At 42.7% G+C, this 25,451-nt stretch overlaps 1 protein-coding gene across 1 annotated transcript; it reads left to right on the forward strand.

Annotated features, from left to right (window-relative positions):
* Positions 1-869: 869 nt before the first annotated feature.
* LOC138973406 (CST complex subunit CTC1-like) lies at positions 870-24,643 on the forward strand. Its single transcript, XM_070346129.1, has 20 exons — positions 870-999; positions 1,413-1,481; positions 1,658-1,718; positions 2,126-2,212; positions 3,243-3,341; positions 3,908-4,021; positions 4,831-4,892; positions 5,151-5,250; positions 6,630-6,692; positions 7,119-7,291; positions 8,090-8,219; positions 11,362-11,541; positions 11,941-12,963; positions 13,097-13,146; positions 19,839-20,098; positions 21,220-21,346; positions 21,561-21,803; positions 22,289-22,442; positions 23,266-23,434; positions 23,713-24,643. The coding sequence occupies exons 1-20, from the start codon at positions 923-925 to the stop codon at positions 23,808-23,810; spliced, it is 3,339 nt and encodes a 1,112-aa protein (XP_070202230.1). The 5' UTR covers positions 870-922; the 3' UTR covers positions 23,811-24,643.
* Positions 24,644-25,451: the final 808 nt, after the last annotated feature.

Genomic DNA, 25,451 nt, shown 5'->3' on the forward strand with positions numbered 1-25,451 from the left:
TTTTTTGTGTAGATAGTCTGAAGTGCCACCAAACGGATTTTTTTTATAGTAAATATTCCATTATTAGTCTAAAATGCGTGAAGATTTTGTGACTGGGGTCCGGATCCAACTTTTCGCATTACCACCAAGAACAGTCCGCGAAAGTCGAACCTACAGTTTGGCACAGAATGGACAAACTAAACTGGGTAAGATTATGATTGATTAAACAGTTTTCCCACTGGCTTTAAAGGTTTAGCGTTTGTCGGATGCGCATTGATATTCCCGAAACGCCCGATCGCGGGATCAAAGGTGTTAATGCAACACAATGTCAGTTTCAGTTTGGCCTGTTGCAGACGACGGTTTCGCTGAAAAGCTAGCTGACCGACATGCGCTGTATATGTATAAACTATAACAATAATTATGTGAGAGAGATGAGTGAAAGAGATTTCGTCAGGCAACAATTATAGAGAACTTTTGGGATAACACTTAACACTTATGTCGGCTGCTACCAATGATACAAAAACTGAACAGCCCCCCCCCCCCCCCCCCCATCACCCAATCCTTAACAAAACTAACAACAAAAGTAGTGGGGTAGGTGGGGGGAATTAATAATAACTTGCAAGAACAACTTCAGATTTGATAGCATAAGTATCACAGCAAAAAAGTATAACAGACTTTTTGCAGCAATCCGCACACACATGCACTCACACACACACACACACACACACACACACACACACACACACACACATACCCACACACACATACACATCTTGCAGACATCTACAGCCACTGCATGGTGCTATTTTCATCTAATGAATATATTCCCAGTGTTCCTGATGTTTTAACAGGGCATCCCTGTTACACTCACACAATATGATCAAGGTGTTGCAGGCCGTGGTGTGAGAAGAGTGTGATGACCACCAGCAGTATCTGAAACACAATGGAAGGGAATGGTTGTAGGAGCCAAGCTGGATTGGTTATCACTGCACAAGATGCTCTGAAATTTCTTCAGTTAAAGTAAGTTTTGTAGGTACGGTGGAACCCTACTTTTAAGACTTTTTTTTAGGATCATATGTTTTTTTCTGATTTTCTGTTCATAGCCTCGGTATATTTTATTTTATCACCTTTTTAAGACTCCCTCCTTTTTTAAGACTTGATATTCTTTGATATTTGGACGTCTTAAAATAAATGTACTTCTGATTAAGAATACTGAAGAGCTGTAAAAAAAAACCACTTTTTTTCAGATTTAATCAAAACCATTGATCATTTTGAGATTAGCCCCTGCTGAGTATAAATATGTATTGACAAATGGCACCAGGAGTTTTAATATTGATTGATTTGTCCTTACTGTTTCAATTTGAGTTAATATTCCAAGCATTTTTATTGAGTTGTACAGGAGTAAACAATATCTATGTAATATTGTTTTCCAGGCATATTCTTCCACACAGGACCATTGTCAACATCAAAGGAAAAGTGAATGCTGTCAGTGAAATTGTGAGGTAAAGTTCCATGCTTGTTTGTTTAAACATCAGCAAAACTTTGAAAATAGAAACTTCATTTGTGAATGATAGCTTGTGTGTATGTGTGTCTTTTATTACTTTGTGTTCATGTGCGTTGTGTTGTGTGTGTGTTATGGTTTGATAATTATTGTAACAAAAAATGTTTCTTTTTTCAGAATCAACAAAGACTGTGTGTTTTTGGTTGAGATTGAAAGCAGCATAACAGTTGTTGTGAAGGTATTTATATCTGATTATTAGATTATGATTCTCAAGGTATTTACAGTTTAATTTGTCTGTCACCTTTGCGCATATGAGATGTTGTTTTAAATTTTATTTGTAAAACATAACAGTGAAAGTCTGTCAAGAACAATAAAGCTCCCCAGTTTACATTCCAGTCCATCTGAAATATAAATTAAAAATGATTAAGAAAATGAACTCAGATGTTATTTGTCTAACAAACTTAACATGGGAAAAACAGCATTGTTACATAAACTGTGTGGCATTTCATGTATGTGACAGCTAAGAAATGAATGTTCAGTCTTCATTATATTAATAGGGTTTTGTGCACAATAACCTATAAAATGCCAACCTAGTCTGTACAGTGATCTAACTGAAAAACTCTATTCTTTTTTCACTCTTGCCAGCAACCTCAGTTTCACAAATGGCATGACCAACTTGTGATTGATCAATCATTTGTGTTTATCAACCTTCGGCCTACAACATTGTCCAAGGTGAATATTTGTATTTTTGTATTTGTAACATGTCAACTGCAAGGATTGGCTTGGGTTTTGTCCACTATAGGTCCATTGACTGACTCGACCATGAATCAACCAGTCATTTTGCAAATCAATCAGTCAACAACAAAAAAGAAGCTTTTTTGCCGCCCCGGGACTGCGCATTATGCATTACAGCTGTGATGAGAAACTTATTACAGTTACAGAGCTGTTGTGAGAATTGTTTAAAGGGAGGACAAAAACAACGAAGAATAAAGAATCATAAAGATCAAAAACCAATAGTTAGTTGCAATATTTCGGTTTGTGCAACCTTCTTCTGGCAGAATTTCAGAAGACTGAAGGCACAATGTCTTGAAGAGGTTGTTTAATTTCATGAGGATAATGTACAGTAAATTGTGAGGGGGGAAAACAATTGCATTTGATTTTGAACTTTCTTGTTCTTGTATCTTCATTCATAGTTGTGCTAAATGTGAAGCATTTGATTGAAACTAATTAAAGAATGTAACCTGAAAAGCTACCTACCCTTCCAATTTTCGCGGAATTCTTCCGAGTTTTGATTTCGTTCCAGCTATTTCCGATTTCTGTAACCATATTCCGATTTTTTTTTTTAAAATCGGTCCATTGACTGACTGAGACATTTATCTATAGGTCTTTTCCGAATTTACCTAGGCAAAAGACCGATGACCGATGCCCAAGCCATACCCTGCAACTGATATACATGTAACAAGAGTCAGGCGTGTTACCCAAGTAGCACTTTTACATGGTAGACCTATATTTGTTTCTCTTTTACTGGTGTGCCCGGGCCCAATTTTCTCTACAACAACAGTCAAACCTGTCTTGGCGACCACCTGCCCACATAGAAGAACCAAAAGGATCCTCGACTATTTTTGGGGGTATTCAATTCGCCCTTTCCATAGTGAACACTTTAGGTCGGTCCTTTGGGTGCATGTCGTTTTAGGGGTTTTAGAAATGTTAACCTCACTTGTTATTATTATCGTGTGGTTTTTGCATGATGTTTCACCTCAAGGCATACAGACCGGAACAGAGAGTGTACGTGCCATGGACTGGAAGCCGAGTGTTGAGCGACAGTATGGATGCACCGCAGCTGTCCTGTGTCAGCCTTCAGGTGGGGGTCTCACCAGGCTTTGTTTTTGTGCTTTTTCTTCCTTTTTTCCCTGAATGTTATCAGCTGTCTCTTATTTTTAGAATAACCTTTCATAAGTATGTTATGAAACTAACAAACATTGCTCCAAAAAACGAGTACCTTATTCGGTGTACATTTTAATGAATAGCTTGGGAGGAGCTTACTTAATTCATCGTAATCTCTGGCATGTAAAGCTGAACTGATATGAGTTTAAATCATCTGTTTAGGTTGCAGTTAAAGCTTTGATCTACAAAGAATGTATGAGTAGTTGTTACAGAGTCAGAAAGACAGATGAAAGAAACAGAAAAATACCAACAGTATGACATGCTTACCTGGGTGACAGCTCAAACAGTAACATATCATTCTGTTTCTTGTCTAGCCAGATTTGTCACTGTCTTCTTCTTCAGTTATGGGCTGAAACTCCCACGTTCACTCATGTTTTTGCACAAGTGGATTTTTTATGTGGATGACCATTTTTACCCCGCCATTCAGGCAGCATACGCTGATTTCGGGGGACTTTGTCACTGTTATTTTTTACTTTATTTCAGGACTGGTTGCAGAGGCTTGGTTTATCCCTACCAGTGAATGACGGGAGAGGGGCTGAAGATGACAGGGAAGAAGACGTCAGTGGCTCGGTCAACTGCAGTTTAACAACGTATCAAGTAAGCGACAGCAAGGTCTCTTTGTTGCCCTTGTGTGTCCTTCTCTTCTTCTTCTTCGTTCATGGGTTGAAACTCCCATGTTCTCTCATGTTTTTGCACGAGTGGATTTTTACGTGTATGACCGTTTTTACCCCTCCATTCAGGCAGTATATGGCGATTTCGGGGGACCTCATGTGTCCATCGACAGGCATCCCCTTGTAGGCCACATTTTACAGTGACATGATATTTCATGATTTGGTTAGGCTCGTCTCCAATTGTGGCCACTAAAATGCAAACTGTGCTGGTGTGCATCATATATTTCTGTTCAAACTTAGGTCCTAGAACGCCCTTGAGGAAAAGTTATTTGTTGTTGATGTTGTTGAATTGGTGGTGGTGTTTTTTTTAAAATTTTTATTTTTTGTACTTCAGTGTGTACAATACGCACTGTTTGGGGAGCCCTTATTCATTGGTTCTGCAATGGGATAGAAACATCCTTAAAAGGGCAGGAAAAAGGCGGTGGTTACCTCATAGAACCTTAAAATATATGTTGTTGTCAAATATTTGTTAGAATACAGTGTTGCTTCTGTTTGAAGACCTCCCAAAGTCTTAAAATGAAGGTAAATTTAGCAACACTATGAAGAAAATGTCTGAGAACATGCAGCCTTATAGTAGAGGGAGTCTTTTAATGGAGGGTCTTGAGATAGAGGTTCCACTTTATTCCAGTTCTCAATGAGGAGTTAGATAATGTTGATGACATTTTTTGTTCTGAGTTTTTATTAAGAATTTTTGATTTTGAGTTGTAGTATATGTACCTTTGTTGTTTGTTTCAGGGTGTTGTAACAGACAATAGCCAGGCCAAGTTCAACATTTTTCAACTTGACAACACAGTCAGGTGGGGAGTTTTCTGACGTGCATAGTACTATTTAATCTTTTCCATGTGTTTGCATTCACTGACCTTTATCCACAATCCAATAACTGGCGTTCACACATCTGTAAATCTTACTGACTGATGTCATGTTCGAACAGACACACTGACACAACATTAGGGAAGACGAGCACCATTGTGCAACATTCTGTTGTTTTTGTGTGTTATAGATTGTAAATCAGTTGCATTTCAGAATGAAACGATGTTTGTACTTTTACTTTTCAGGTTATTTCTATGTTTCTTGCCCAAACTTCAAGAACCTAAAAGGCTATCGCTTGGGGATTGTGTCAGGGTCAATAATGTGCACCAGCCCACTGATCCACAGGTTTGTAATGCCACTATGATAAGTGCATGTCTTAAAATGAAGCAGGATTTGTATACTCTATTGACAGAAATTACCGTATTTGACGGATTACAATTTTATAAGCAGCACCCCCGACTTTAAAAAAAAATTGGAACGAGCCACGTAAAGGCCGCGTCACTATATTAGCCGCCGTCGAAAAAAATATAATCAGGTTGTGTCAATCAAAACAACCAGGCAAACAAAAGTACAGTATTTGGCGAAATCGGCTCCGAGAATAAACAAATGAAACAAAGAAGAAAAGTGAAAACATTTGAAGAAAAATATCACACACACAATTTGTAACCAACACACACATGTAGTCTCGCCCGGAATAAACTTTTTTGGGATGATTTACGACTTTTGCGCACATTTCGAGCAGACGAAAACACAACATGGCGGCTCTCGCTCCTCCAACTATCGCAAGACACAAAAAAACAAAATCTCGCGCGCGCGAGATCCTGATACATACGGTGTTTCTCTGTTCGCTATCTTGTCACGACGACTTGTTAACAAACGAAGATTCGCGAAAGAAAGAGAAAAGCGCCGACTTCCATTAGGTGAATGCTATTCAAGTTTAGGTAACGTTTTAGCCGCATCTTTTTATAAGGTGCAATGCGATTTTTTTGTTGAAAAAAAGTCGGGGCTTGTAGTCCGTCAAATACGGTACACATATTTGATGTAAAGCTTGTGTGTAGCAATAAACCGGCAGACCTAAACACTGCTTGGCATTTGTTTTATAATGTGAGTTAATTGTTATCAGACACATAAAAATGGCTAAAGTTTGATCAGATATGTTTGATTTGCTGTATGTTTGAGTACTGTCACACCCATCCCAGTTCAAACCAGAATTTTACTCTGTGGGTGGTTTGAAAGTTCTCTGAAGTAGAATGTTAGATCTCATGTGGGAAACATGCAGACTACACTGGTCATGTTTGACATGGTAATTATGTGATGTCCTGGGATGGACACGGATTAACTTGTGTGCAGACTCAGAGACGGTATCCATGTTCTACCTGTGTCACCACTGTGGCACATTAAAGACTTAAAGAGCCATAAGTGCAGGTGGCTGATTACACCTAAACACGCACAAACCTGGGTAGCGCGACTCTGTTGCAGCTTGCTTTCCACTGGGAGGAAGCGACCCAAATTTCCAGCGATAGAACAATAAAGTTATGAACAAAAGCAGATGTCAAGATACCATGTACCCATGGTCTGTTGGTGGTTTCTGTCACTCAAAAATGAACTGCAGTGTCTAGTCCTACTTTGAGAACATATACAATAAGTAAAAAAAAAAATAGATGAACTACAAAGATAAGTAAATTACTTTTTTTGAGAGTGAAGATGTAGAAATGTGTCCACAGGGCCAGGGGAAGCAATTGTACTGCTGCATGAGATCATCGGTGCAAGTGCTTCATCGGGACATGGTAAGGGTAACACACGTTTGTACTGACTGGTATACCCCTCAGACTGTGTTTATATTTGTAAAACTTTCACCACATGTTATACTAGTAATGTATTTTAGTTACAAGTGGGAATAATCCTTTTCTGATGATAATTACTGACAATCTGGATGATGTATTAATGATAATTCCTTACCTTTTACCATCCTGTAGAAGGCAGCGACAAGCTGTCGAAATATTGATTAAGAATGTACCAAACCTGGTTACTGTCGTGTTCTCTTTTTGTTTAGATTATTACTGACTGATAACTCTGACAATATGTTTATGTTTGTAAAACTTTCACAGTCTGCTGCCTTTTGGTCACAACTCAGAGATCAATCCTTATCTGATTATTTCAATGCAGCTTTGGGCAGTCATTTAAATGTTAACATGCTGCTTCCTGTTTTGCAGACAAGTGAGGATAAAAATGGCATGCGACGGGAGGAAGGGGGATGGCCACCTACCCCTGCTCCACTGTCACTGCTGGCACAGTTTGCTTTCATGCCGTGTGATGTGCAGCCCTTGCTTCAGCTACACCGACAACTCTCTGAAATTCTTCATACTGGAACAGCTCACAGAAGCAGGTAAAGTCACACTGTTTGCCAACAGAACTAAGTGTTTCCATATGTCCAAGATCTGGTACCATCTTACTTTGTGGGCTAAATTATCAGGGATTTGGGAAGGGAAAAATACCACTTGCTGTGTTTGAATGTCACTCCGACTTTTCATTTGCGCAACTAAGAAGTGACTTCGCAATCAGAGTACTGCCTCAGATAAGCGGGGATTTTGAACCATCATTTCTTCCATTTTAAAAGTAGCTTGAGGAATAGATGCTATATTAGTGAAGATCTAAATCATTGAAGCAACATATGTGTCATTGCAAAATAAAAGAAAGAAATTTCAGATAGGTGTTGGTGTTCTTCACACAATATCCCTGCATAAGTAGATATTGTTATTCTATTTTTTGCACTATCAAATCCTACAACATTAAATCTGATTACCACAAGTGCTTCTTGCAATTTAAATTATAAATATAAATGGAATGGTACCAGCTAGCAGAAAATCTTTCTCTGACAAATTGCTGATGGTGAGGAGAGCCATACAATGTGGTGGGCAACTTCTGCACAAAATAGTATAGAAATGGATTCTTGCAATTCTTGCGTGCGTGTGTATGAGTGAGTGAGTGTGTATGAGTGAGTGAGTATGTGTGTACACAATTCAGTGAGCACTCTGTAATTTGTTGGGTTTGAATGTATTATGCATTGAATGTACTCAAGCCAAGCAACATTCCAGTGTATTAAGGGGTTGTCGTAAATTCTTATGTATCATGTCTTGCAAGAAAGGCGGCAATGCAGTCATCTTCTACTTGTGTATATGTGCAGTGAAAAGAAAGATGAGCTGAAGGAAGTTCTGCAACAGCTGCTAAGATGTTCACCTGAAGGACGGAAACTCCGCAACTACATAATGGAGTTTTGTCAACATCAGACATTGTGTCCCCTTGCTCATGAACAAGTGTGTACGATACGGTGAATCACCCCCTTTTAAGACACCCCAATTTAAGACTTGAGATATCCCTCCATTTTAAGACCCTGTTTTCTCTGATTTTCTATTCATGATCACTGTAAATTTACCACCATTTTAAGACTCATTTTTAAGACTTAATATTTTCAGACATTTGGAGGTCTTAACACTATTGTGACTAGCACTGCCACGGCGTTAACGTCCTGCCTGCCCAAGCTTGCCACCAAGAAACTTCCTAAAAATCGGTAACTGTAAAGAAATCTGTCTAGCAAGCTTGAATTAAGTCCAATCACCACCAAATTTTGTGTACTAATTCAAAAATGGATGCCCAGTTCAGTCGTGCTATTTATAGGTTTGTCACGCGATTTGTTTTAGTGAAAGGGGGGTGAAAGGGGGATAATTTGTGTTTTTTAACGTTTTTTTGTGTGTGTTTTATTTTCCACTGCTTTTTTTAAAAGTTATTTTTTAACAGAAAGTATTATAAATAATGTTATAACCAAACAAGGTGTAAAACCTATGAATTAGCTGAAATATTGTTAACATTGTACACAGAAATAAGGAGACAGTACAAAGAAAAAAACAAGCAAATCACGCATTCACTCACAGCATCCTGACTCAAATGAAACAAAACTGTAACACTCACCAAATGATGTCTAGGTAATCCATATTGAATATAAGTCACATTTTCACAACAAAGTACCAACTGTACACCTATGAACAATTCCAAAAGGATTTGAAGGCTCCAGCCATCCATTGTTATCAGTGCTGCCACGCCCCCATAGCTCCTGCACGATTCCGAGATACATGTTCGTCTAGCAGTATCACCCCCTACCACGTGTAGTTGCCGACTCGTACTAGCAACAACAGGACTGTTTCTTCCTCAATATCACTGCTATTATCGCTTTCTTGAGGCTAAAACGACACGATGTATCATGATCTACAGGATCCTCAAGATCCAACATCCGGAGAATCTCCTCCCGTGACAAGGCTCGCCTTCGATTCATTTTTTTTGTTCGAAAACACCACGCAAATCTGCACTAATTTGATCAAGCCGGAAGAGAAAACCACGTGTATCAAGGGAAACAACTCAATTTACTGCAAGCTTCAAAAACCGGGAAGCAATCACGAGTCGTGTACCTTGTATGTCTAATACTAAAATAGTCACTTCCCGTCCGTGGGCGTTGCAGCGCTATTACTAATATAGTCACCTCCCGTCACGAAAGTGTTAAGATAAGAGTTTTCAGTGTACTGTCTTCGACTGCTTTTGTGGCATTCTTATAGTGTTTGACGTCTTTGTTGTGAAAGTTTCCCCCGCGGGTTAGGGGGAAGAATTTACCCGATGCTCCCCAGCATGTCGTAAGAGGCGACTAACGGATTTTGTTTCTCCTTTTACCCTTGTTAAGTGTTTCTTGTATAGATTATAGTCAATTTTTGACTCACATGCGAAGCAAAAGTGAGTCTATGTACTCACCCGAGTCGTCCGTCCGTCCGGAAAACTTTAACGTTGGATATTTCTTGGACACTATTCAGTCTATCAGTACCAAATTTGGCAAGATGGTGTATGATGACAAGGCCCCCAAAAACATACATAGCATCTTGACCTTGCTTCAAGGTCAAGGTCGCAGGGGCCATAAATGTTGCCTAAAAAACAGCTATTTTTCACATTTTTCTCATTTTCTCTGAAGTTTTTGAGATTCAATACCTCACCTATATATGATATATAGGGCAAAGTAAGCCCCATCTTTTGATACCAGTTTGGTTTACCTTGCTTCAAGGTCAAGGTCACAGGAGCTCTTCAAAGTTGGATTGTATACATATTTTAAAGTGACCTTGACCCTGAACTATGGAAGATAACTGTTTCAAACTTAAAAATTATGTGGGGCACATGTTATGCTTTCTTCATTATTATTATTATTATTGTGATCATTTTTATGCGCCTAATCTAGATATAGCCCTAGGCGCTTACATATTAATTTCTGCCGTTTGAAATGGAATTTTTTACAGACAGACAGACAAACAGACATTTTTTACACACAATATATAACGCATTCACATCGGCCAGTAAAGCTCAGTAGCCTATTAGGCGAGCATTCACCTTTCACGGCCTTTATTCCAAGTCAAACGGGTATTTGGTGGACATTTTTATCTATGCCTATACAATTTTGCCAGGAAAGACCCTTTTGTCAATCGTGGGATCTTTAACGTGCACGCCCCAATGTAGTGTACACGAAGGGACCTCGGTTTTTCGTCTCATCCGAAAGACTAGCACTTGAACCCACCACCTAGGTTAGGAAAGGGGGGAGAAAATTACGGCCTGACCCAGGGTCGAACACGCAACCTCTCGCACATATGATCAAGGTCAAGGTCACTTTGACCCTTATGAAATGTGACCAAAATAAGGTAGTGAACCACTAAAAGTGACCATATCTCATGGTAGAAAGAGCCAATAAGCACCATTGTACTTCCTATGTCTTGAATTAACAGCTTTGTGTTGCATGACCTTGGATGACCTTGACCTTGGGTCAAGGTCACATGTATTTTGGTAGGAAAAATGTGTAAAGCAGTTCTTAGTGTATGATGTCATTGCTAGGTTTAGTTATTTGACCTTGACCCTGAAGGTCAAGGTCATGTCAAGGTCAAGCATGTGAGTCGTATGGGCTTTGCCCTTCTTGTTGTAAAGATTTTAGTCAAGCAGTATGTAAGAAATGTTAAGTCCTTTGTACTGGAAACTTGCATTCTTCCAGAAAGGTGATATATTGTACTACGTTGCAAGCCCCTGGAGCAAATTTTTCATTAGTGCTTTTGTGAACAAGAAACAATTGACAAGTGGCTCTATCCCATCTTCCCCTTTTCCCCGTCGCGATATAACCCTTCGTGGTACGTTAAACAACAAATAAAGAAAGAAAGAAAGTATTTCTTGTGCTGACTTACTTCCAACAGTGTTCAAGTTGACATTTAATGGTATAAAGCTCTTAATTTATATTATAAAGCTGGTGGGTGCAAAAATACTTTAAGGAACAGCGAAAACTGTTCTTTTTAAGAAATATCAGTTCAGACTAAATGTTGTGTGTGATTTGTAAATTAGAGCCAGATTATTCATACCATATGAAATAATCTTCTCGTGTCTTTTCAGAATGAATCGACTCAGACTATACCCAGACTGACTCTGCTGAAGGACCTGATATCAGACATAGCTGTCCGTGTCTCCACAGACAGTGTCTCTGGTATTCCTCCTCATCAGGCTTCCACATCTACTGACGATGAGAGCGCTTGGACATCCTACACATACACTTATATTGAGGAGGATAAAAAGGTCAGCTATCAGTCAGAGCATGTGTGAATTTGTGTGTGTGTGTGAGTATGCAAGCACGCACATGTGTTTCTGTCTGTGTGTCTGTGCGTTCATGTTTTCAAGGCACAATAATCATTTTCCAGCTTTCTGATTACTTGTGTATGTGCTGGAAAAAAAACAGGCATAAAGAATGAAAACTAGTGGTGTTAATGTGCACAAATACTTTCATATTTGAAATCACCCAACCCATACACACAAAAGAAAGAAAAAACTGTGTTACTAAAGTCCAGACATAGTATCCACTTAACAAGCATTTGGACAGCAGTGATATGCACTACAGTTGTGTAATATGAGAAGTAGAAGGGGCCTTTCTGTTCTTTGACTGTGAAGGGTTGTTCACATTCTTTCCTGTCATTGCAGTACCTACTGGGGTGGCTGGCCGTCAACTGTTCCACCGGGCGTCTGCAGCTGGTGGACTCACAGACAGCAGTGGACGTGGTCATCGTCAGCCCTCAAGCCGTGTCTCTCGCACAGCCACATCAGTGCAGCTCTGCTTGTGACTGCAGCACAATGGTGCTGGGAGAGCAGCTCAGCTGCCCACGTGTTCACCCTTGCTGCCTGGGTCACTTGATCATGGTGAACAAGTACACTGTTGTAGTGGAAACGCTGTGCAAAGAGGCTGAAAGTTCCGGAGAAAGCTCAGACAAGCAGAAACAAAGCGTTGTCTACTTGCTATTGTCTACTCAAGACTGTGTGCTTGTTCTGAGGAGGGTGTCAGCAGCAGTGCTCAAAGCCACAAAGGGATCAGGACGGACTTCAGGTTCAGGTTCAAAAGAGACTTGTGCTTCACAGCTGCAACGTGTGACTACGAGAACAGAAAAACTGCCAATACTTGTGAATACGAACGATGTTGTGTACGTTACTAACAAACACTATCTCTGCTCTCACGTCAAACGTCACAAAAGTGAGCTACAGTTTTCTGTGGAAGGTTTTATGGTAAATAGCAATGACTGCTTGACTAAAAACAACTATGTTTCACCTGCGAAGAGCAGCCAAGGTTCACCCACAAAGAAAATGAGAGAGGCTATGGATGTAAACTGCAACTGTGTAAAAGACAGTGATCCTTCTTCCAGCTCCTGTGCTCACAGTGCACATTCTGTATGTAGTAAGCCATCAGCATCAGACTGTCCTCTTTCTCCAAATACGTTTGACACTGGACAGCCAGTTTCTCTACTGTTTGAAAGTGAAGCTTGTGGCTGGTTTGACCTCATCCATCCACCGGGACTGTACACATTTGAGAGCAAAGCTGACACACCTCCACTGGTGTGGCCGCAAATGGATGCAAAGCTGAAGACAGCCATGGAGAAAGCCAGAACTCGAATGACTGTCAACGTTTCTCACGAGGCTGTCTTTGGAAGGATACTTGACGCAAGACTTGTGCAAGTAAGTGTCATCTCAAGTCAGTTTGAATTATCATACAAACAGTTATTGCTTTATGAAATGTCACCGGCGTACTTGATATCAGGGGCTTTTGTTTAAGTTTCAAACACACTTTGCACTTTTTTTTACTGTGCAGATTCGAGAAGAAGCTGCCATTACAAGCCTGCAGTCAGCATTGTCAAATAAGTAAGATCCTCTGAACTTTGCTTGTCAGGAAGATATTTCTTTTTATATATAATTCTGAGTATACATTTTTGTTCCAGTTTTAATAACTGTCATGAAATTGCAGCTGCTTTTTAAATCGAAAATTTTTAATTAAATTTTCATTTGATTAATATACTTACCCGAGTCACATATTTAGCATTGACGCAGTCGATAGCTAAGGTGTCTGAAACGCTATCCCGCCTATAGTCTAAGGGAAGCAACCCAAGCTAAAAAAGTAGCAAGCTTGCTACCCTGGGTTGCCTCCCGTAGCGTATCACGCCACAGGTCTCGTACCTGGTACGAGACACCCTCATTCGACTTCTAGAATACAAAGAAACTAAAAGCGGGGAAGGTGGGAGGGAATTACCTATGTGACTCGGGTAAGTATATTAATCAAATGAAAATTTAATTAAAAATTTTCGATTAAATTACATATTCTTACTCCGAGTCACATATTTAGCAGATAACTCCAACAAGGTGGTGGGTAAGATCAAAAAGTTCAAACTCACTCTAAAGTTCTGGAGAGACAAAAACCAGCTGCCGCCAAGGAAGGAATGGGCCGAGACCCATCCTGACAGAGGGCAGCAATGTCTGCAGAACCTGATAAGACAAAATCCTAGCGCCAGAAGCTGTGCGCAGGACATCATCCAAACCTCATAGGCCAAAAAGGCCAAGGAGGAGGCCCAGGCCCTGGAAAAGAGCTCGGGCCGAGCCGAGGGAAAGATAGCATAAAGCTATGACAAGGCGGAGGGAAAGAAAATCCCTTGCCAAGAAACTGGCCCACTGCCAAAAGTCAGGAAAGGATCCCGTGAGAAAGAAACCACTGACTCACTCTAAACCCTTGCCAGGAACTGGCCCACTGCCAAAGGACAGAAACGGACCGAGAACCACCCTGATTGACAGCCGAGATGTCTCTCAGGCAAGAAATGCGAAAGACAACATCAGAGAGCCAGTAAGCTGTGCCCAGCACTTCTTCCAATCTTCTGAACCGTAAAACAGTCCGGAAAAGGACCCCAGTCTTGGATAAACCTGACCAAGTAGAGGGAAGGACAAGCTGCCCCCCCCCCCCCCCCCCCTTAAATTGGAAGGAAATGCTAATGGCCTGGAAAAGATCCGTGCGTAAGGTTGCCGGCTAAGCCCTGAAAAGGACCGACCCTCACGGAGACCATAAGGCAAACATGCCAAAGTAAGAAAACTTTGGGATGGAGTGAGGCCCAAAAGGCCCTTGAGAGAACAGTCAGCTCCAGAAGAGTGACCAAACTCCAAACTGGAAAGAGAGAGACGCCTGAGTACCAAGTACCAGAGTCCAACTCAATGAGCAAAACTCAAGGAAGACGGTCACCAGTCGTCCCCTGCCCATCCCTGCGAAAGCAGAGAGAGGGGTAAAAAAGAGGACGAAGCGACCTAAGGTAGTGCGTAAGCACCGGAAATGCGGACCCGCAGTGGCCAAATCCTAATGTGACCGGAGACCGGAAACAAAATGACAAAAGCCAGCGTGTTCGCAGAGCAGACTGCTTGTAGGTAATTGAAAATGAATCAAAAAACCCGAAACAGAAAGAACGAGGCTGGTAAGAAAGACGGAAAACCGTGAAGTGAACCAGCCGTCAGACTCCCGAGACCAGAGTTCTCAGGAGAAAAAAGTAATAGTCATAGTTGCAAGTGAAAAAGGGGTGACCAGGCCGGAAGCCCAACCCAGCAGAAATCGTCCCAACTCACATCCTGCAAGCATGATGGAGCAGAGGAAGAGACGAAATCCGCAGTCACAAGAACCAAATTGCCAAAGTCGCAACACGACAGGCAGGAGACTATAACACAGGCTAAGGCTCGTAGGCCGGCCCTTGCACCAAAGTACCCAAAGTACACAGGCACAATAAGAAAACAAACGTTTCGGCCGCCGAAAAAGATGCTGGCCTAGAGGCCAGCACCGAGAAAACTGGAACATTAGCTAGACCTCTGCCCAAAAAGGGGAGGAGTAGCCAAAAAACCTGAGAAAAAGTGACAAGCCAAGAATGACTTCTCAAACATGCATTGCCCAGACAATGCACCCTCAGGAAAATCTGAATGTTACTTCCGAGGCCAACTCAAGTGAACCTTAAGTTTGGACGAAACACCAGAACGCGTCTGATCGCTAGAGAAAGACAAAGTCAGACTCGGCGAAAGACAAACCTGGACCAAGTCCAGAAGCTCGTGGCAAAGAGAAAACGGGGAAGCCCAAAGGCAGAAACCCCCCTTTAAACGGAAATCGACCTCTCAGCACCCATACGCTGGGAAAAAGAAAGAATGTCGAAGCCCGAAGCCACAAGCACAAGGAAAGCAACAACCACCACCGCCAACGGATGAAATGGCTGTTGCTCCAGCCGAGGCTAAAACCCCGAAGCCCTAAGGCCAGCTGTTGTTTCAAAAACCCAGCGTACCTATGACGGCTGTGAAAGAAACAATCTCACCTGAGCTGAGGACTTAGGCCGCTTAGGCTGAGTCCGCTTAGGTATAGCCTGCTTAGGAGCGGCCTGCTTTTGCTGCTTTCGGATTGAAGCTCAAAAGAAGGGAACCGCTGTTCTCTGTTGGTCTCAATCCCCTGCTTCTGGCATGAGAGGCCAGGCTGCCGGAGAGAGACCGTCCACCAAGGATGACGATCTGAGAATGTTCCTTGTCGACTCCTCAGAAAACCGGGAGTGGGCAAGAAACAAGTCCCTTCTGCACGAGACCGCATGGAAATAGTGCAGAGAGGACAGCCTCATCTGTGCCTCGTTCACCCTTGTAAGTGTGGAGAGGAGTGAGACACTTCCTCCGCGTCCTGCTCTTTACTAAGGGTAAAGGGCGCCAAGGAATCTGCCAGAGCGCGAGAAAGCGCCCGCAGGAGAGTCTCGGAAATGGAACTGAGTTCCAAAAGTTGTCAGCCCCCCTTCCTCAGAGAATAGGAGATTCTGCCCATAGAACGGCAGAACCGAATCCTTCCTCAACGGCTTCGTAAGAAGCGAAAGAAGTTCCGGCGTGACCGGAAACGGTGCACGCGGACGGGGAAAGGCCAACAGGAGGCTTCGCGACGACCTTGGCCAAGGCAACTTCCTCTGATCCGCTAAGGGCACGAAGGAGGAAGCCTGCGCAGGAGCGGCAAGGTATTCCGATGCCAGCTCCGAAGCTGAACCCTGAGGAACCAGCAACGAAACCGACGCCGGAGGCAACCCCCTGTCGAAGAGGGGGGCTTGGCGAAAAGGCAAAAAAGGCGAAAAGCTACTAAGGGTGATTCTTCAAACCAGAAGTAGCTGCTTCCTCTTTGCCAACCTGAAGTCCTTCCTGTTGGCAATCGATTGTGCTCATTCCCTAACTGAGAGGAGGATGAGAGGAATCAAAAACCAAGGAAAGTGGGAGAGAGGAGCTAGCGGCCACCACCGGAGTGTGTGGATGCTGCTGTCCCAACAGAGGCAAGAAGCCTGTATGCCCATAGGGCAAGCCTTGTTCGAAATTCACCGGCGACCAAACGGAAGCAGCGGGAACTGAACCGGAAAATCCGGGAGGAGCCGGAAGTGCGGCAGCAACAGCAGCGCTATGCCAAAGCTGGCGCTGAGCCACCTACGAGCTGAAGCTCGGAACCCAAAGGTAGGCCGTAGGCCAGAACCGGAAGTGACAGTAACCTGTGCACTACCCGCTTGACCTACCTTCCTGCCAAGGCCGGAAGCGAAGCTGCCGGGAATGGCTGCCGTGCAAAGGGCAAAGCTCAAACCGGAAAGGGCCATGGGCTGCCCACACACCGATGAACTAACATTTCCAGCCGGAGCCGGAAGAGAAGCTGTCGCGGACGACTGCTTACGTATAGCGCAGCTCAAGCCGGATGGGATCATTATTTGTCCGCTTTCCAACGAGGCACTACTTCCGTGAACCGGAAGTGCAGCTGTCGCGTACGACTGCCGACGTAAGGCAAGGCTCGAACCGGACGTGACAGTAGCCTGTGCACTAACCAGTGAACCTACACTTCCGGTCGGAACCGGAAGAACAGCTGTCGCGGGCGACTGCTGCCGTAGGGCAAGGCTCGAACCGGACGTGACAGTAGTCTGTGCACTAGCCGGTGAACCTCTTACTTCCGGCCGGAGCCGGAAGCAGCTGTCGCGGACGACTGCTGACGTAAGTCGAAGCTCGAACCGGACGTGACAGTAGCCTGTGCACTAGCCAGTGAACCTCTTACTTCCGGCCGGAGCCGGAAGCAGCTGTCGCGGACGACTGCTGACGTAAGTCGAAGCTCGAACCGGACGTGACAGTAGCCTGTGCACTAGCCAGTGAACCTCTTACTTCCGGCTGGAGCCGGAAGCAGCTGTCGCGGACGACTGCTGACGTAAGTCGAAGCTCGAACCGGACGTGACAGTAGCCTGTGCACTAGCCAGTGAACCTCTTACTTCCGGGCGGAGCCGGAAGCAGCTGTCGCGGACGACTGCTGACGTAAGTCGAAGCTCGAACCGGACGTGACAGCAGCCTGTGCACTAGCCGGTGAACCTCTTACTTCCGGCCGAAACTGGAAGCAGCTGTCGCGGACGACTGCTGACGTAAAGCGCAGCTCGAACCGGAGGGGACCATGGTCTGTCCGCAACCAGTGAACCACTACTTCCGGGAACCGGAAGTGCAGCTGCCGAAGACGGCTGCTGCGAGCACATACCTTGTACTGGCCGCGTCCCCGAAGGGACACGCTCAGGTGCACTCCCGCAAGCGGAAGCCACTGAGGCCGGCCACGAAGGGAAGCTTGTCCCAGCGAGTGGAATCCAGAGACAACACGAGCGCCAGTAGACTGGGCCGACGCTCCGGAAACGCAAGTGAGCGACAAGGACCCGGGTAAAAAACGTCCGGAATCCGAAGCTGCCGTCGTCACCCTCGAAGCCACCAAGCAAGGGACGCCCGCCCCCAGAAGTACGGATCTCTGTAAGCAAAGAAGCAATAAGACTAGCCACCAGAGCGCTAGGCTCTGGTGTCAACAAAGGGGGAGAAACGGCCGCACAAGCGGCCGAAACTGACGTCTGAGAGACAGACGGAGTCTCTTCCGGCGCCGAAAAAGGCACAGAAAAGACCGAATTAGTCTTAGGATCAGAAACATGTACCATGGGGCTATTGGCATAAGACGAGGAAGCCCCCCCCGTCTTTTCTCACTAAACGCCCAGCCGGCGACGTGAGAAAGAAATCTACTGAAAAGTAACAAGTCTCGAGGACGTAGGCTTCAGCAGAACCGGAACTAGCACTAGCAAACAAGCCACAAAAGTAGCTACAAAAACATGCTACTGGCAAAATGTTCAAAGTCCGAGCACGGACCCAAACAGGCATACCAGTCTAACCGGAAGTGCAGCTGCCGAAAACGTAAGCTGACAAGAGGTAAACAAAGACTACTGAAAATTTAACTGAGTCCGGAACGGACCTAAAAATCAGCAGAATAATCAACTAGCAAAATAATAATAGCTTCGTAAGAAGCTAAATAACAGCCTACCAAGGTAGTTTACATTCCTAGAAAGGACGTAAACATCTCGATAGCACAACATGCTAGGATAAAGGACGACTACCAAAAGGCGGCCGCCGAATACAACTACTGTAGAATTCTAAGTCCAGAACGGATGAAGAATCCTAGTAGAAAATAAACTTAGCACTAGCGCAGTAGCCGCTAAAGCAGCTAAAACTAACAGCCTACCAAGATAGTAAAGCGACCGGGCACGGACGAAAAACTACTCAGTAGAAACACAGCGTGCTAGCGAAAAATGGCTCCAACTGGAGGCCAACAAAACAACTACTGTAAAATCGAAGTCCAGAGCGGACAAGAAATTCAGCAGAAAAATTATTTACTAGCAAGAAAAAGATACCTACAAGGCATCTAAAACTAACTTCCTACCGAGTAAGCTCACTGTCCGAGCACGGACGAAAACCAACTCAGTAGAAACACCACGTGCTAGCAAAAAATGGCCACCAAAATGGCCACCAACGCAACTAGAAACCGCTGAAGAAACTTCTGAGTCCAGAGGACGTAAGCAATTTCCAGCAGAATCAATACAAAGTCAAAATAAAATAAGGAACAATCTCACCAACTGGAAACAGCTAGGAGAAGACGGGAGGCCGAGGCCGGAGGGTGTCAGGCTGACAAAACGAAACGGCCTCGGAGCATAGCGCAAAAAACGACCTTATCTCTCTGGCTGAAAGGAGTCGAATGAGGGTGTCTCGTACCAGGTACGAGATCTGTGGCGTGATACGCTACGGGAGGCAACCCAGGGTAGCAAGCTTGCTACTTTTTTAGCTTGGGTTGCTTCCCTTAGACTATAGGCGGGATAGCGTTTCAGACACCTTAGCTATCGACTGCGTCAATGCTAAATATGTGACTCGGAGTAAGAATATGTAATTAAATTAGTTTTCCAGACTAATTATGTAGCCATAGTGGATACCCCGTCCTATGTCCTTCAAATGGAGTTTGATAGTACATGTATTTGTCCAGCAATATTGTTTTCGGTGTAACTTTTCTTGGTTATTGACTATTTTCTCCTTGCTGGATTTCTTTTGTTTTTCAGTCAGTTATGTTTCTTCTTTAAAGCTTATTGAATACAACAGTTGAAACCAATCCCCATAGCTTCATTGTATGTTTCCATGTTTTATAGGCGAATACTTTTCCACTCTTATTTAGTTACGAGTGACTTTAAAGCCATCAAATGTGACCACAGATCGAGTCGCCTGGTGAGCTTCAGGAGTGTTGTGATCTACCACAGACACCCCCCGTGTCAGCTTCCGTCCCACGAATTCAAGACAGCAGGCAGCCTTAAGAGGAGTGTCCAGTACAAGTCTACTGGTGAGGGAACACTGTCCAGCCTACTGGGCACCAGGAGTTTGTGTGTGGGGGTCAGAGATGTGGACAACCCCTCTGTCACTGCTTGCATCTACTTCAACACCGCTGCTCTTGTCTATCCGCTGGGCCTTTTGCCAGGTAGGGACACGCTTGTAGAACAGTTTGTACAATGGTACCCCCCTTTTAATTTAAGACCTCCAAAAATCTGACAAAATCAATGGGGGTACATTTACAGAGGCTATGAATAGAAAGTCTAAAAAAACAGGGTCTTTAAAGGGAGGCAGTCTTAAATTGGGGGGTCTTAAAGCCGCAGTTTTGAAAGAATGTCTGCTATGTGCTACAGCCACTCTTCCTCCAAGTCTGTTATCATTAGTTATCAACACCCAGCTTCCCTATGCCTACAGGCTAATTTACAGGCCGTCTCCAATTTCACACGAAGACACAAATGAACGAAACAGTGACTTCCCCTTTTTTCTCGGTCCAGTAATCAGAGATACCACCATACTACTGCTTATCTAAACAGTGCCAGACACTTGTTGGATAGAGGGTGTGAGTGTCAGTTGCGCGTCTGGAGGTCATTAATCAAATCTTCGTACTCGCAGAAAAATTCCTCCCGTACTTCGCCTTTAAAAGGGGGGTTCCACTGTACCTGTGATGAGGAGACACCCGTGAGACCAAAGCGTGTCTACATTGCAGGTGTCCTCTCACAATGAATATATTCCAGTCAAACCTGTCTGTAACGACCAACCAAACGACCAACTGGAAGGGGTCATGATAGACAGGTGGTTGCTATGGAAAGGTTAACTATGTAGAAAAACTCATCTGGGATCCTTCAGAATGATCGTTTTGGGCAGGTGATTGCTTTCGAGAGGTGATTGCAAGGGCTGGCTTGACTGTATAGTCAAGTTTTGATAGACTAAAAGATAACAGCAATTGTCCTTTGTCAGATTTTCTCTCATCAGAAGGGCCGTACATTACAGGGACTACTGTATCTATACATCAGTTTTACATGTCATAGTTTATATGACTTTAAAAAAGTGAATGTTTGATTTGTTTATAATTGAACATTCCATAAACTTACCTTTCTTCTTTTTATGCGAGTTTATTTTGGTAACTGTTATTAGCATCCATAATTCAAACTTGAAATATATACATTATATTTAATCGAGCAGTATGCATAATGCAGACACCTTCTGCGTTTGTTCAAGCTTTATGCATATGACGGATGTTTACCTTTAAGCTAAAACTAATGTCTGCAGGTGCTGTGGTTGAATTTCAACGACTGGACAAAAAGACATCAAAGGCGAACAGAGCATACTTCAACTTTCTACCTGTGTCAGGACTTCAAGTTTTGTGCAACCTTGAAGAGAGCAAATCTCAACCCTGGTAGGTTTGTTGAGGCTGTTGGAGGCAAAATTGCTGTTGTCTCCTTGTTTGTTTGTTTTTTAAACATTTAAAATCCTAATTTTGAGCAACAAAAGAACAAACTAAAAACATGTTGAAAAATGTTTTGAGCTATCTTTGCTCTCTCTCTCTCTCTCTTTGTCTTCATGTTTGCTATAATTGGTATGCAGTCTGCTAACACGGGCATACTTTTCAGGCAATCTTCCATCGTTGTCCCTCAACTAAGCAAGTGGGCGGACACACCTTCACAACTTTTGATTGACCTGTGGCGAGAGCCCCGCCCTCTTGATGTGTTTGTCTCCACCTGCCATCTGTGCCAGTTCCTACGTGTCAGTCTCAAGTCGGTGTGCGTCAAGTGTGGATCCCTTTTCAAGCCTGAAGGATGCCTTGCACCGGCTTGTGGCAATGTCGCACAGTCACACATGCTTGCCAAATTCAGGTATGAACATTATGCTTCCTTTTGTTTTCTATTCTGTGTTTGTTGTGCTTTTGTGGTGTTTATTGTGTGACATAATTTTTGCTACCCAGTACGAGTACAGTAGTTGTAATGGAAGAATTGGTAAAGGTTTCAAGTAATTTGCACTTGCCCTTTTTTGATCTGTACATTTTGAGCTCTTGGGCTTCAAAATATGCTCTGGGCAACTACCTCACTATTTAGGATAATCAAATACTGTGGACCCCCCTTCCCTCCTATTTTTTTTAAGACACCCTTCTTGAATTTTAAGGACCTACTCTAGTAGATGTTCTCTTCAACATTTCTGTAAATTTATCTCTATTTCTAGGTTTATTCTATTGTAAGACCTGATTTTTGGAGTCCTAAAGGAGATGTACCATTGAACCAGAAAACGGTAGCGCTAGGGCAATGTTGCACACGGTCAAGAAGCACAATTTATTTGCGTTTTCACAGACAACATTGTTTTGCAGTGTTTTGGCGGAGGATGGATCAAGCCAGGCCCTTGTGCATGTCAACAAATGCTCCCCTCCTGACGTGGCTCGCAAACTTCTCAAGATGTCTGAGGAAACGTGGCAGCACCTGGAGGCTGCTGTCAGACACCAAGGGGAGCTCTTCTTGCAGAAGGTGGCGAAACATTGCATCTCTAATGCAGTGGAACCCCCCTTTTAAGACCCCCCAATGAAAGACTCCCTCCCTTTTAAGACCCTTTTTTCTCAGACTTTCTGTTCAAACATCTGTAAATGTACCCCCATTTTAAGACTCCCTCCTTTTTAAGACCTACTTTTCTCCGATTTTGGGAGGTCTTTAAAGGGGGGTTCCCCTGTATTTACATACATTTATTTAGTTACGTACATTTATTTATGTAATGTTTAAAGAAGTTTTGTAACATAGTGTACAAAGAATTCTTGTGATGTAGTATTTAGAGATGTGTTACACATTGCTTGTTGATGAGCCTATGTACAGGGAATTCAGCCTTATTTCTAAGAAAAAAAGTGCAACTTTTAAGATGATCAAGGTGAAAGACGCCAGTTTTAAGTCTCAGCCAGTTACCTCCTAAGGCCTACAAAAATGTTTCAGTGTTTCCAGTTCACCGACCAACCCTATTTTTTTTACTCCCAACCCTAGAACTTTTATTTTGACCCTTAAAAAAAAAATGTTTTAAATGACAAAACTCGATTTTACACACTTGCACAAAAGCTACTTTTTCTACGACATCTAGGGAATATAGCTCGCAAAAGTTCCAGGCAATAAAAAGCCGCATTCGTCTGTATAAAAAATTTAAAAAAGGAAAAAAAAGAGACTCTAACCCTTCAGAAAAATGTATGTAACAGGCCTTCCAGCCCTAACTTGTGTTTGGCCTTGTCTTCGGAAACAAACATTTTATTTTTTTGCCTAATTCATTTATAAGGGATCACCTTCCACACATTTTTATGCTTGTGATTTTCAGTTTGGCTACAGGGGAGGCACAGCTTTGGACGACCTGCTGTCTCTCTTGTGTGACAGCCCTCGGGTGAAGCGGCCATGCCGTTTGATGCTTCGCAAAGCTGTTCCATACGACAAAAAACATGCCAAGGTTGCTGATACAGTCTCTGCCCTTCATTCCCTGACAGATGAAGGTGTGGCTTTTGTACAAAAATCGGTGTCGGTACTGATGTGATATGATTCAACCACTGGTAACAGCACATGGACAGGTCTTTTAGTCTGTTAGCCTTTGTCTGTGTGTTAGCGTCTTTGTGCTGGAAGATTTAACTCCTCTCTTTTTTCTCTCTCAGACACACACACACACACACACGCAAACACACACGCAAACACACACACACGCAAACACACACACACACACACACGTGTTGAGCTTCTCCATAGACTAAATGTGTGTACTTTTCTGTCTCTGCAGAACTGGTTCAGCGCAACATCAACACAGGGGAGACTTCAGTAGAAACTCTCTGTTTGCCCTTCATACAACTGGAGTGTCTTGACGTCATGGAGGTGTAATCACAGCTGCACTCATACTGGCATGGAGCAGCAACACTCCAACAACGATGTCTGTTTGGATTTTTCATTTTCTGTGTATGTGACTTATCATGGTACCAGCAATGGATCTTTTGATATTCTTAGTCTCAGAGGTTCTGGATTGATAATTTTTGTGAGCATGTGTATGTTATTATGGTACAGTCGAACCTACATTGTTGACCACCTCTCAATAAAGACCAACTGCCAATAACCACCACCCCATAAGATCCCTGACCGGTTTTGCTATATAATTCACTTTTCCGCGACTGCGGGCAGTCAGTTTTTGTTCCAGCTGACGGTTTTGACTTGTCTAGGACAACTACCTGTGCCTTTCTCTTCTTTAACTGTACCATCATTCTTAACCTAGAAATTCTAGTACACGTGGATGAAGATGATACTGAACCAGCATACCAGCCCTTTTTATACATAGCGATACAAATATGAGAAGATCAAGTATTGACACCAAGTTTTCACTCTCACTACGAAGAACATATCAGACATTATATTCCAAGCAAACAAACAAGAAATCAATTCAGAGGAACAAAAAGGAGACTTACAAGAATGACCAAGGCATATGTCACACAAAATCGCTGCAGCATCTATAAACATTGTGCAAAAATCACGGTTTCACATCTTAATAATACTTGTTTTGAGTATTGATACCATCGTTTTATCTTTTTTGTTCAATTGCTGTTTCAGTGTTATTAGTTATTTGTATATATATAACTGCAAGAAATTACAAAATGTCAAGTGACAGTTCATCAAATGTATTTGATCTGATGTATATGTGTGCTTGAAATAAAAGGTTTACATGCTGACATTTTTAATTGTACAGTTGTATACTAATGATAAATTATTGGTTGTGTGAAATTGTTATTTGTAACTTGAAATAATCACAAAATGTCTTGTGACAGCTCATTGGTGCAGTGATATAATGTAGAAAACAAACATTTGCATGTTCTTGAAATGAAATATTTACATGTTTTTGAATGTATAGTTTTGCTGACATGCTGTCGTTGTGTTTTCAAAGATGGTTACCAGAGCAACAATTGGGAGAAAGAACAAAATTATGAGAAAAATTATGCAAATTTTTCCTGAACTCAATACCAACTGATGGCATTACAATATTTGAATGAAATGAACTATTTGTGTCTGTTCTGTTTTTTATGCAACACCTCACTGACAGTTTTTCAGGCACTGTGTTTCGGCACCAGATTTTGAACAAAACTCTTCTATAAATAATTCAGCTTCAATTCATTTTAATAGTGCACATGTAACAGCTTATGCTCTAAATTTGTATTTGTTTTTACCTGATTAGAATAGTGTGCACCCTACAGCCTATACATTAAATGTTCATGTGAATGCGAGACTAAATTTTCAAACTTTTTCATCAAACTAAGGTGGCTGATAGGGAGGCTGTGCATGGTTCAGGTTAAATCAGAGATCATGGTGAGAATAATTAACTCTCATATGGCGCCAGCTGACCACACACACACACAAAGGATAGAAACAAGTCGCGTAAGGCGAAAATACAATATTTAGTCAAGTAGCTGTCGAACTCACAGAATGAAACTGAACGCAATGCAATTTTTCAGCAAGACCGTACTCGTAGCATCGTCAGTC

This window comes from Littorina saxatilis, linkage group LG1, assembly GCF_037325665.1.
Source record: "Littorina saxatilis isolate snail1 linkage group LG1, US_GU_Lsax_2.0, whole genome shotgun sequence".
Taxonomy (NCBI): Eukaryota; Metazoa; Mollusca; class Gastropoda; order Littorinimorpha; family Littorinidae; genus Littorina; species Littorina saxatilis.

Bases quoted from the DNA above. Each gene is read 5' to 3' on its own strand.
- LOC138973406 (XM_070346129.1), top strand. From the start codon at position 923: ATGGAAGGGAATGGTTGTAGGAGCCAAGCTGGATTGGTTATCACTGCA. The intron at 4,893-5,150 runs GTGGGGAGTTTT...TTTACTTTTCAG, and splicing joins CAACTTGACAACACAGTCAG to GTTATTTCTATGTTTCTTGC. The intron at 13,147-19,838 runs GTAAGATCCTCT...ATGTGACCACAG, and splicing joins CAGTCAGCATTGTCAAATAA to ATCGAGTCGCCTGGTGAGCT.